Raw genomic sequence first — 13,769 nt, 5'->3', positions numbered from 1 at the left:
GCTTTAGACAGTATTAATACCCCAACTAGCTCAACACTCATATTTCCTGTAAACCTACCTCTTTATCCATTTCCTGTCTATGCCCAGGACCAGAATGACCTGTTTTACAGTCATTCCGTGGTCTGTATTATTTTGTTCTTGCCAAAGATAAAAGTTGTCCCCAGAGGGCACAAGTGAACACCCTGGTACTGCACACATGCCAAAGTTATGTGTACATTTGGGCCTGTTCAACAGGGCAAAACATTACATTACAGAACATTCAGACAAAAATATTTTAAGTAGAATAAAATATATACTTGCCATCCATTGTAGAATAGATCTTTTCATTTCAATTCGCAAACTTCTAAACATTTCACATCACAGAACCCTCATTGGTTCGTAAGTCTGCATGTTGTCAGAGATTCTTCCATTTCAATACATCAACATCCACACAATAGAACTGAGTTGTAGATAGTTTGGAAGAGTAGTGTGTGTGAGTAACTGGCTGATTCATTTCCAGTAACGCGGCAGGAAAAGCCTATTTAGAAAGAATGAAAACACAGAAATACACAGAGCTTAATGTCAACAACACACACAAAACATATGACTGGGACTCTTCCACTGGTGAGCTAATGGAAAGTGAACTAGTCACAGGTTCAGACATTCTTGCCTGGAGGATTTCCATTTAAAATATTTATTTATTAACAAATAATTAATTTAGACACTCTTAGAGAGGCGGATCCTAACTTCCACATAAATCCACTTAGTCTCATTGTACAGAACTCAAATTAGACTTAAGTGGAAGTTAAAATTTTCCCCATAGAGAGCAACACAGTTCATTTTTACCAGCCACAATAAAACAGAAGACAAAATGTGCAAGAATAGCATGGCATCAATGCCTTTACAACTTCATTTATGCTTGTGCATCCCTTTAAAAAAAATGTTTTATATAAAATCACAGAAATGCACACATTATACAATTTAATTTCAAGTATATACTCATTGGCGTCTACAATGAGATCATGTTAATCATTATCCAGGCCACATGCTCGTGAGAGATTTTGGACCCTAACCAATTTTAAAGCAATACAAACATATTAGAATTACCGTTATGGGTATCAATTCACTTAACACACCCAGCGTCATAACATGTTATGACATGGTCATAACCATTTTAATAGGTCATAACCTTTTATAATATGGTCATATCCCTTGTCATGACACATTGCGTTATTTTATGGCAGGTTATGACACCTACATAAGTGTCAAAACCTACCACACAAGGCAAAACATTCCATTACACTGTTGACATGTTCTATATTTGTGTGTGAAATTGACCACGTTAAATGATCACTGTAATTGCACACACATTGATGTCAGGCATGTACTTACCCCAACGCTCTGTTGCTGATGGCTGGGATGAACGCAGATGCAGATTTCAGGAGCAGGATGACGTATATAACAGCATGTATGTGATATAGGTGACTTATATGATGACGTATATAACAGCATGTACGTGATAGGTGACTTATAGGATGACTTATATAACAGCATGTACGTGATAGGTGACTTATAGGATGACGTATATTACAGCATGTACGTGACAGGTGACTTATAGGATGACGTATATAACAGCATGTACGCGATAGGTGACTTACAGGATGACGTATATAACAGCATGTACGTGATAGGTGACTTACAGGATGACGTATATAACAGCATGTACGTGATAGGTGACTTATAGGATGACGTATATAACAGCATGTACGTGATAGGTGACTTATAGGATGACGTATATAACAGCATGTACGTGATAGGTGACTTATAGGATGACGTATATAACAGCATGTACGCGATAGGTGACTTATAGGATGACGTATATAACAGCATGTACGTGATAGGTGACTTATAGGATGACGTATATAACAGCATGTACGTGATAGGTGACTTATAGGATGACGTATATAACAGCATGTACGTGATAGGTGACTTATAGGATGACGTATATAACAGCATGTACGTGATAGGTGACTTATAGGATGACGTATATAACAGCATGTACGTGATAGGTGACTTATAGGATGACGTATATAACAGCATGTACGTGATAGGTGACTTATAGGATGACGTATATAACAGCATGTACGTGATAGGTGACTTATAGGATGACGTATATAACAGCATGTACGTGATAGGTGACTTATAGGATGACGTATATAACAGCATGTACGTGATAGGTGACTTATAGGATGACGTATATAACAGCATGTACGTGATAGGTGACTTATAGGATGACGTATATAACAGCATGTACGTGATAGGTGACTTATAGGATGACGTATATAACAGCATGTACGTGATAGGTGACTTATAGGATGACGGTCATAATGCTTCACAACAGTGTCAAAAAGCAGATTTTCTACAAGTTAATTAAAATACATCAAAAACATGACCGTAAAGAATTCATTATAACAGAGGATTTAAGAAACGATCTTTTAAAAACGGAAGGACACTTCTTGGCCGGGAAAAAACTATTTTGAATAAATGTGAGTTTTGATTCTATAACCAGCCATAAAAATAATACAATATATGTCACAACAGGTGTAAACATATGGGTCATGACAGTGTAATGACCATATTATGACAGGTTATGTCAAGTGTTTCCACATAGTTAAGACCCTGTCATAACACGTTATGACACTGGGTGTTAAGTAAAATGTTACCTAGTTAGGTACAGGAGCATGATATTCTCTTGGCATCAAAAAGCACATCTACATCTTGTATTTCAAAGTCACCAATACGTCAATAACATTCATAGTCTTTGAGGTGTTCCCTCTTCATCCGTTCCCAGTGGGTTTTTTTGGCCTCCAGTACATTCCAGATTAGTTCTTGGTGTCTACATGTTGCACTATTAAACCGTTGACCAATCAAGTGTGCGGTTATCTATCTTCCTCGGGTCAGTTTACTTGACCCTGCAAGTCCCTGGATGTGAGTACACTACCTTGAAACTGATTCTTGTGTTAGTGTTGAAGATCTGGCAGCAGTGGAGAGTCGAGTTTCATATCAAAAGAGCTGGTTGTTATTCAAGGGTAAAGTAACACACACCACCACGGATGTAATTGAGGGCATGAAGAGGAACAACAAAACAGGGGAAGCTGCTGTTCGGGTTTGGGAAGTAAATCTACAGTGACTTTCCTATGAGACAGACCAACCCCCAAACAAGGGAGCAATACGCCAGAATCAAAGATACATTCACGACCCTGGTTACATTAGAATCCTTCAATATACAGATAACACGATTCATAGTATCGCCTTCAAAGTAAAGTCGTGGTCTTCGGACGGAGTTTGCATACGCATAATACTCCTCCCACTTCATTTAACATAGTGCTAATTCTCAGGCTCCTTAAAGTTCCCAACACAGAATTAAATAGACCTTACAATACGTGTATCTGTATGGCTCCCAACCTCTTCAGCTGGAGACTGGTGAGTAAGCTCCATGGTATCAGCAGTGTTGAAGATGGATCATCATGTTCTGACTGAAGTCCTGGGCAGGGGCATGCCGAACACAGACATCTGACGTTCAGAACTTTCTGCTTCAATCAAAATATGATAAAGAAGGCATGAGATGTAGAACATAAATCGAACAGACCAACTTCATTGTCCACGCAATGTGGAAATGTATCTTTGGCTTCAAAGTCAGTTCCACTCATAGTTCCTATCTAATCAGGGACCGATTTAGTCCTGGGACACCAGGTGGGTGCAATTAATTATCAGGTAGAACAGAAAGCCAGCAGGCTCCGGACCTCATAGGGTCAGAGTTGAAAACCCCTGCAGCAATGTGCCACTGCTAAATGAACACGGGGGACACACTGCGATTTCAGTAAAAAAAAGTGTGTATTGAAGGACTCTAACCCCATCATAACAAGCTCTTAATGATGACTACAACACTGCAGGACACACAACATAGAGTACCCACGTCAAGTCGCTTACCTGCTCCACTGGTCATCCTCATGTTCCTAGCGTTCATATCAGAATCTGTCTCCTTGGAGATCTGGATATCATAATCATCTTTGTGGTAAAACAGAGTGAGTCAACTAACAGTGTAATAACAAATGAAAGCCCATGAAGGATTCCTTCAACAAGTACGTAAAATTGGGGAAAAGCGGTTGTTTATCATTAGAGGTGTTGCTTACTGTTATTGCTGATGGTTGATGTTTGGTAGTTGCTCATAGTTTCGTTTCCGCTGTCGGAGGTACTCCTCTGTGACCTTCGGTATGGAGGTCTCTTCTTGCTCTTCCTAGTGCTGATCCTGAATGCATAGAATGGATTAAAATAGTAGAAACTTTATTATCCATTTTAATGTATTGATTTGCTATCACATTACCAACAGCACGCACACACACATACTTGTTGTGCCCTTGATCAAGGCAGTTAAACACTACCAGCAAATGTCAGTGAATGGTAGCTACCTGATGATGCCCTTGACCAGTCGACCTTCTGCGTCCTGCTCATCAAGCTGATGCTCCTCGGCCAGGTCACTGATCAGCTGGCTGATCTCACCGGTCTTCTTCAGGAACACTGAGTCTGAGGTGCAGTGGGCCAGCTCCTCGATCTGGTACTCAGAGTACAGCTCCAGAAGCTTCTGGGTGATCAGAGAGTCCACGTCACCCATGCTCAGATCACCCGTATCCCCCTCATACCAGGAGTAGGATGGAGGGCTGTACCGTCTCCCTCCTCCACCTCTTCCATTGTGTAACAGAGGCCTGGTAATGACCACTGGCTCCTCCTCCATTCTGGGAATATCCACTTTGACCCCTCTGATGTAGATGTCCTCCGACCAATCAGGGCCACTACCCCCGCCCTCCTTCCTGGTTTGGGGATCGTTGGCCCCAGGGTGGCTCTGGAGACCCCGGAGGTTGACCTTCTCCTGATCGTCATCTGGGGACCTCCCTGTGGGACTGGGGGCCAGGATGGTGCGCCGACACACCATGTAGAGTCCACAGGTCAGCACGCTGCACACCCAGTTCTTACAGCTGCCTGGGGAGGAGGGGGCACAAGGACCACACCAGTGATCCCCTGGAGGAGAGTCTGCTGATCCGGGGATGAAGCCGATGGTCTCATCAGCCGCCTTGCTCTGCACGTCCCCGTGGTGGGCCTTGTGGTGGGTCCCCCTGGGACCCTGGTGCCTCAACTCCACCGGGTCCACACATCGCTCCTCATAGCAGGACTCCTGGCTGGTGCTGCTGCTGCTCCGGTAGAGGAGATGGTTGGGTTCCACAGGTATGAGGCCGACCTGGCCCCCTGGTGCTGACCAGGGTCTGGGGCTCCCTGTGATGCTGCTGGGCATGGTGGCTCACTAGAGCCAAGGCCTGGGAAAGAAGAGGACAGGGAGTGTGGGGGAGGGCAATTCATTACATTAATGTAGGAAATATGTATGCTATATTTTTTTTAAACATTGCTTAATCTTGTCATAATAATCAGCAGCTTGAAATAGACAACAAAGCAGCCGTGAATCAAATCCAAGGCTTGGTGATGAGATGAGAAATTGATTCAGGTGTGTTATTGCTGTGGTGGTAGGAAAAACATGTGCAGCCTGGGTCTCCAGCACACGGAGAAGCCCCGAGGGGTATTGAATTAGCCGGCTAACTTGCATAAATATTATTTAAAAAGTTTTATTTTGTAGAAAGATCAACTTGAAAACGGGGATGGCCTAATTGACTAAACAACCAAAAACACACGCGTAAGTTTATCTTTCTTAATGAACCAGAAAAGCTAGTCATTTCTAGTTGTTGATTGAAGTGAGCTGGCTAATGTAGGAAATGTGTAGTATACCGCTCTGGCCTGTAGGCCACGTTCAAAACGTACTTTCACAGAAAGTCAACAAAGGCCATATGGAAGCCAGGATGAGGACGGTGTCCATTCAACGTAGGCCAAAATGTAAACCAATGTGTCATAAGGTGAATGTAATCAAAAGACTTTGTCTGATAGGCTGTGGGGTGGGGGTGACTACAAAAATGTCCTGATCAGATGTTTGATGAAAGCAGGGCCGGGCCTACTTCATACAATGAAAGGTTACTACTGCCATATGCTGAGACGCAGAACAACTGGTTGAAATGGACGACGACCTTTTCAGTCCATCTACAGCCTTTTGTCAACAACAAAAAAATACAATAGTTGTCAAGGTGCTACTTCCAAAACACATATCTAATCAACTTTCGTTCCATCTGTAATGGATACTTTAAAATAAGTTACACCTGGGTTTATTAATTTGGCTTACTCACGGCATTCGAAGGGTGATCGTGGTTCTCCACCGAGTTTTCTTCCGAGTGGTTATATTCCATAAAGAGCAAGAGTTTACATTTGTATATATATATATATTTTTTTAATTACCGACAAAAAAGACGCGGCATAGTTTCGTTTCGTAAATGCTTCCTACAACAGATTTTCACCTGCGCGACAAGGTAATAAAGCGAGAGAGTTACTCCAACCAAAATCACCCCAGTAAATTAGTTTAGGCTACTTTAGATATTCAGAGTTCGCTCGTCAATAGCTGTCCAACGGAACGTCCTAAGGTAATATCTAGAATCAGATGACGGTAGAGAGCAAAATACACCTTTTGTTTTTACCGATAGTCGAACTCTTCCCTTAACAGGGTCGAACAGAAGGCAAGATTCTGTTTTCTGGCGCTCGGGTGGTTTAGGGACCGTCGTAAAAGTGCAATACCGGTGATTACACGAAAAAAAGGTTTTGCATTCCCATTCAGGAGGGTTAGCCCTATGAAGAGTACACACAAGTTTCTGCCTTTTGTAGTGGAAAATCGGTTCAAATATGACACAATGAAGAACTTTGAATTCAATTATAGACTTTTAATACAAGAGTATAACAACGCGGGACCCACACATTACATTTACATCCACACCTTTTCCAGAGCCCTGGCTCCAGTATTTATCCACATATTCATGTAGTCTGTTTTTAGTGTTCAGCTATTCTATACATCTTATGCATTTGTCTATGTGTTGTATTTGCAACCACACTTTCTATGGAGTTTTTTTGCGAGCCACATCTGCATTGCTTGCTCTGGGTTTTAGGCTGAATTTTGTATAAGCACTTTGTTAAAAAAGGGCTTTATAAATACATTTGGTTTGATGTGGTTTTAGATGTTACACTGTATGTACAAAACATAAGAACACCTGCTCATTCCATGACATACTGACCAGGTGAAAGCTATGATCCCTTATTGATGCCACGTGTTAAATCAGTGTAGATGAAGGCAACGTGACAACTGAAACAAGGATTTTTAAGCCTTGAGAAAATTGAGACATGGATTGTGTATGTGTGCCATTCATAGGGTGAATGAGCAAGACAACATATTTAAGTGCCTTTGAACGGGGTATGGTAGTAGGTGTGTCAAGAACTGCAACACTGCTGGTTTTTCCACACTCAACAGTTTTCCATGTATATCGAGTGGTCCACCACCCAAAGGACATCCAGCCAACTTGACACAACTGTGGAAAGCATTGGCGTCTACATGGGCCAGCATACCTGTGGAATGCTTGACACCTTGTAGAGTCCATGCCCTGATGAATTGAGGCTGTTCTGAGGGGGAAAGGAGGTGAAACGCAATATTGGGAAGGTGTTCCTAATGTTTTGTACACTCAGTGTATATGTCATTTGAACTGGAATCTATTGAAAATTAGATATTTATGTTAATTCACACACAGATCACTGCACCTGTACATAGCCCATCTGTAAATAGCCCATCCAACTACCTCATCCCCATACTGTATTTATTTTGCTCCTTTGCCCCCCAGTATCTCAACTTGCACATTCATTTTATGCACATCTATCACTCCAGTGTTTAATTTGTATATTGTAATTACTTCGCCACCATGGCCTATTTATTGCCTTAACTCCCTTATCTTACCTCATTTGCACTCACTGTATATAGATTTTCTTCAGCTGTATTATTGACTGTATGTTTGTTTATTCCATGTGTAACTCTGTGTTGTTGTATGTGTCAAACTGCTGTGCTTTATCTTGGCCAGGTTGCAGTTGTAAATGAGAACTTGTTCTCAACTAGCCTACCTGGTTAAATAAAAGGTGAAATATATTTTTTTATGACCACAGGAAAAATATTTGTAGGAAATCAATCTGGACGAACTTGTATATCTATATATCATGTTGACAGTGAGCTAATGAAAATTACATGACGATCGATGCTTGGGTGCCATTTGACAAATACAAATCATCTCTCTTTTGTCCATAATCACCTCATCATGTAGGCCAGCCTATCCTCACTCTCTGCCAGCTGTTGGCTAGAGCACATGCCATAACCATAATGGGCACATTAGCTATATAAATGCAATATAGGCCTACAGTATTGTGACAAAACCATCAGTTGAGGTGAAGATGGAATGGAAACCAACTTTTATTTTTTTGGTACATGGGAATTGAACCGCAAAAGTAATTATGAAAACTTGTTCTCAACTAGCCTACCTGGTTAAATAAAGGTGAAATAAAAAACTACATCATCATGCACAGCCTTTTATCTGCAACAAGTCAAATTGATAGAGAAAACAAAGCTAGGTAATTAATTTCAATGATGTAAAGGCCTATCGTTGGTTCCCACCAGTGATTGAATGAGCTCTAATCATATTTTAGGGCCACACTGCTAGGTTTCCATCCAATTGAAGACAGATTTTCATGAGAATATTCTAGAATCCGCATGAAGGAAAATATGCAAATTGTTCCACTAGTGGTGTGTTTCCACCAAACGGACTTGTTGCAAATAAAAATCAGTGTGTGATTTCGCAAAAGTTCTCATGTACGGAATAAACCTTAAGTTCAATGTGTTTCCATTGCATTTTCAACTCTACCGACAGTTTCTTCACACAATTATTGCATTAAATAGCAAATGTGCTACTCTGTTCTTGGCACATGTGCTTTAGCCAACAGCTTGCAGATACAGTGCAGGTAGCCTGTGCAGGTATCGTCTACATCAATGCTTCCCAAACATGATGATCAATGTTTTTCCAAGCCACCGTGCATCTACATCTGCATTGCTTGCTGTTTTAGTCTGGGTTTCTGTAAACCACTTTGTTACATCTGCTGATGTAAAACGGGCTTTATAAATACATTTGATTGATTGAGAGCCTCCATACTTATTGGGAAGGAGCATTAAGATCACTGTGCACTTTCACCACCCTATGAAGTTCATTATTTCATCTGTGGCCTAATAAACTGCATGGTTTCCAAAGTCTAGTGGGAGGACCACACGCCATATCGTCACGTGACATCCTTTACTTCAATACTTGTGCAAAAATGAATTTTCACCTCTATTTCCACATAGTTAATTTCCCAGACACAAAAACATCCCATCATGTCAAACAAATAGACGCGACGTAAAGTTTGTGGTTATTGTGTTGTAGTAAGGAGTACTTACACAAGCCTCAGAGCTGAATTCTATCCATATCCAAGAAGTATCGGTGATTTCCGATTGAGCCGACATATGCAGCAACGTTTACTGTGAATGCAGTCGCGGTGAATGAAGGAACATTGCCTTTAAATTTCAATCGAGCGGTCTTGAATCCACTCCGCACAGTGGATTTTGACAGGGAGAGATGACATTTTGGAAGCCAGTCATTGTCAATGGAGGGAAGGGAAGTGGCCAGGAGCGCAATGTGGGCGAGGGATGGTCAACAATGCGGGACCAAAGTTGGGGAAAGGTGAACTTTATGCAAATAGGCTGCTCTGCGACACTATTGACCAATCTAAGCTCACGATAACTTCCAGCCCCTACTGGTTTGACTGTTCATGCCTATCACTATCTAACCTGCTTCCTAGCACCCTCATGAGGGCGAAGCTAGCATGGCTATCCAAAATATTGTGTTATGTGGACATCACGTCAGACTACAGTAGCCAAACTCAACTGCCGGTCCTGGTCCGGACCCAGAGAAGGGTCAATCCAATCGGACAACATCACATTTTGTTATATAAAAGTCAATGCATTTTTTTAGACAGCTTTAAAAAATATATATATCAAAACGGGCGCCGCGGCCTCTAACTCAGCAACTTCTCTTTCTCGAAGCAACGGCCACCTCAACTAGTGCTCCGCCTAATCCAATTGCATGGTTATTTGCAAATACAAGAGGCCGCGTTTTACCCAATCACATTAATCCAAATATCCTCTGTGGAACCTTGGGACAAGCAGGCAGAAAGAATCGGAAAGATTTGACCACGTTTCAACTGTAAATATCACAGATTGAAGGAGCTTAGTTACCAGTATATGGCGTGTTTAAAAAAAAGAGTTGATTCTGAAAACGGGACAGTATTTATTAATTCTCCCCGCAAATAGCACAAAACCAAATGTGCCTGATATTCAGTGAGTAAAGTGCCAATGTTTAACGCCATGAGGACACCAGGCGTAGTAAATTAGATCGGACGTATCCCCTGAACACATAGGTGAGAACAAACAAGATTAAGGATATCCATGAGGTCATCAAAGGGATGCTGACGAAGAGGGGGAGAGATCTGAAGTCAGAGTTCTTCATCATCACAGATGAAGCTCCAGCCATGATAGGAAGAGGGAGGGGACTGGTTGCACGTTTGAAAGAGGACCACCCTGACCTGACAAATCACTGCATCATCCATCTATCTGTCCTGTGTGCCAGTCTGGGAAATGAGTATTCTGAGGTCATGACAACGATGATGAAGCTGATCAATGGCATCTGCTACGAGGCATTCTGACAAAGGCCAATGCTAGTTCTGATGACTTACTACGGCACAGCAATGTCAGAAAGCTCAGCAAATGCAGGGTTTTGGAATGTTTTTGGGCCTTTCAGGAGGAAATCAAAGCTTTCTTAACAGAGCAAAAGTCTGACAAGGCAACTCAGTTTGAGTTTTTGGAAGATGGAAACAGTTGAATTTGACAGACATTACATCACACCTTAAATCAACTGAATGTTAAGCTGCAGGGACGGGACAACACAGTGTGTGATATGATAACAGCAGTTCGGGATTTCCAGATGAAACTTGAGCTTTTCAAGAATGATCTTCAGAGAGAACGTGTCCACTTCCCCAATCTTCTGGTGCAAACGTAGGGAGACAGATGTGTTCCCAACCATGTTGATTTCATCCAGAAGTTGATGGATAACAAGGCTCGCTTTGATGACTTCACTGTTGGAAGAGAACTGGTGCTGCTCATCCAGAACCTCTTCCTCATCACAAACGTGACAATGTTGTCCGAAGATGTAAAACAGACCTTCAGATGGGTAGATGTTGCATCACTGCAAATGGAGTTGATTGAACTGTAAGAAAATGTGTAGTTGAAGCTGCAGGCTGGTGATTGTGACCCTGTCACTTTCTGGGGAAATATAGGGCCTGCAGCTGATGTCCCTGTTCAAGAAACTGGCACTATACATCCTAACCATGTGTGGCTCCACATACAGCCTTCTCCACAACAAACTTTATTAAAAACAAATACCGCACCAGGCTCACCAATGTTCTCTCTACTACCGCATGGCAAGCGGTACCGGAGTGCCAAGTCTAGGACAAAAAGGCTTCTCAACAGTTTTTACCCCCAAGCCATAAGACTCCTGAACAGGTAATCAAATGGCTACCCGGACTATTTGCATTGTGTGCCCCCCCCAACCCCTATTTTTTACTCTGCTGCTACTCTCTGTTTATCATATATGCATAGTCACTTTAACTATACATTCATGTACATACTACCTCAATTGGGCCGACCAACCAGTGCTCCCGCACATTGGCTGACCGGGCGATCTGCATTGTGTCCCACTGACAACCCGCCAACCCCTCTTTTACGCTACTGCTACTCTCTGTTCATCATATATGCATAGTCACTTTAACCATATCTACATGTACATACTACCTCAATCAGCCTGACTAACCGGTGTCTGTATGTAGCCTCACTACTTTTATAGCCTCGCTACTGTTTTTAGCCTGTTTTTTTACTGTTGTTTTATTTCTTTACCAAACTATTGTTCACCTAATACATTTTTTGCACTATTGGTTAGAGCCTGTAAGCATTTCACTGGAAGGTCTACACCTGTAGTATTTGGTGCATGTGATAAATACACTTTGATTTGCTCTCACACCATTTATGCTAAAGTTTAAAGCATTGGCAGGAGACAGAAAGTATAATTTCTTATAAATGAATATTGGATGGCCCTGACTGACTTATAAATGTATATTGCATGGCCCTGACTGACTTATAAATGAATATTGCATGGCCCTGACTGACTTATAAATGAATATTGCATGGCCCTGACTGACTTATAAATGAATATTGCGTGGCCCTGACTGACTTATAAATGTATATTGCATGGCCCTGACTGACTTATAAATGAATATTGCATGGCCCTGACTGACTTATAAATGAATATTGCATGGCCCTGACTGACTTATAAATGAATATTGCGTGGCCCTGACTGACTTATAAATGTATATTGCATGGCCCTGACTGACTTATAAATGAATATTGCATGGCCCTGACTGACTTATAAATGAATATTGCATGGCCCTGACTGACTTATAAATGAATATTGCGTGGCCCTGACTGACTTATAAATGAATATTGCATGGCCCTGACTGACTTATAAATGAATATTGCATGGCCCTGACTGACTTATAAATGTATATTGCGTGGCCCTGACTGACTTATAAATGTATATTGCGTGGCCCTGACTGACTTATAAATGAATATTGCGTGGCCCTGGCCCTGACTGACTTATAAATGAATATTGCATGGCCCTGACTGACTTATAAATGAATATTGCATGGCCCTGACTGACTTATAAATGAATATTGCATGGCCCTGACTGACTTATAAATGAATATTGCGTGGCCCTGACTGACTTATAAATGAATATTGCGTGGCCCTGACTGACTTATAAATGAATATTGCATGGCCCTGACTGACTTATAAATGAATATTGCGTGGCCCTGACTGACTTATAAATGAATATTGCGTGGCCCACAGTGATGTTATGTGAATTCAGATGACTATTTGTTGAACTCTCTTTCGTTCTCCAGAAAACACTATTTTATACGAAAATAAAATAATTTAAGGCCAATGTACAATGGTTAACAGTGCCCTTTTTGCATAGACAATTATGCAACCACTTTTGTTCTTCAGCAATGTTGCACATGTTTACATTTGAAATAAGTAATTCATTCAAATTTGTACAATTTAATGTAGATTTAATAAAATCAACGTTTCCTAAATCGTGGACGACTATGTTTGTTTCTACGCTGGACCTTCTCAAATGGTTTAATACCGAGGTAAAGTTGGTTTTATATTCACACGTTTGGACATGCAACAGACATGCAACAGACATTCGCCAAAAGCAATTTAGAAACCGTTTGTCACTGAATCATAAAGCTATGTATGATTTATTCTATAAACTTCTAGCATACTTTTCCAACCTTCGTTCCGAGGAAAAATTCCAGTTTTGACTTAATAGAAATACATAAAATCTATAAAATTCTATTTAAAGCGGCAAAAATAATTAATTCACTGTTTGTCACAGAAACAAACTAGGTATGATTTATTCTATAAATATCAAGCATTCTTTCATCACTTATTTTGAGTGAAAACTCCAGTTTTGATTTGATAGAGGTCATGTAGTCCGTCTAGAGGGCTAACGAGTCTGTTATACCCTATTAGAAGGGGCCTGGCAGAAAATGCTGCATCTTCAGTCATATTAAATTAGATTACAGGAAAAAAATGACGTGATGAAGGGGTGACTAACAAGACAGGTGGATGGATC

The 13,769-nt window shown here is 41.2% G+C and overlaps 1 protein-coding gene across 6 annotated transcripts; it reads right to left on the bottom strand.

Annotated features, from left to right (window-relative positions):
- Positions 1-258: 258 nt before the first annotated feature.
- Positions 259-9,767, bottom strand: LOC118399468 (keratinocyte differentiation factor 1-like). Of its 6 annotated transcripts, none has more exons than XM_035795570.2 (5): positions 9,422-9,767; positions 4,449-5,348; positions 4,173-4,288; positions 3,970-4,047; positions 259-3,572 (listed from the first exon to the last, which is right to left on the bottom strand). In XM_035795570.2, the coding sequence occupies exons 2-5, from the start codon at positions 5,324-5,326 to the stop codon at positions 3,505-3,507; spliced, it is 1,140 nt and encodes a 379-aa protein (XP_035651463.1). In that variant the 5' UTR covers positions 5,327-5,348; positions 9,422-9,767; the 3' UTR covers positions 259-3,504. The 6 variants fall into 6 exon arrangements, with proteins under 6 accessions (XP_035651463.1, XP_052328131.1, XP_035651466.1 ...); XM_052472171.1 differs by lacking the exon at positions 9,422-9,767 and adding an exon at positions 6,606-6,739; XM_035795573.2 differs by lacking the exon at positions 9,422-9,767 and adding an exon at positions 6,261-6,692 and having other exon boundaries at positions 3,970-4,030.
- Positions 9,768-13,769: the final 4,002 nt, after the last annotated feature.

Source organism: Oncorhynchus keta, chromosome 20 (assembly GCF_023373465.1).
Source record: "Oncorhynchus keta strain PuntledgeMale-10-30-2019 chromosome 20, Oket_V2, whole genome shotgun sequence".
Taxonomy (NCBI): Eukaryota; Metazoa; Chordata; class Actinopteri; order Salmoniformes; family Salmonidae; genus Oncorhynchus; species Oncorhynchus keta.
Note: the sequence above shows the minus strand (reverse complement) of the source record. Positions and strands in the feature narration are given on the sequence as shown.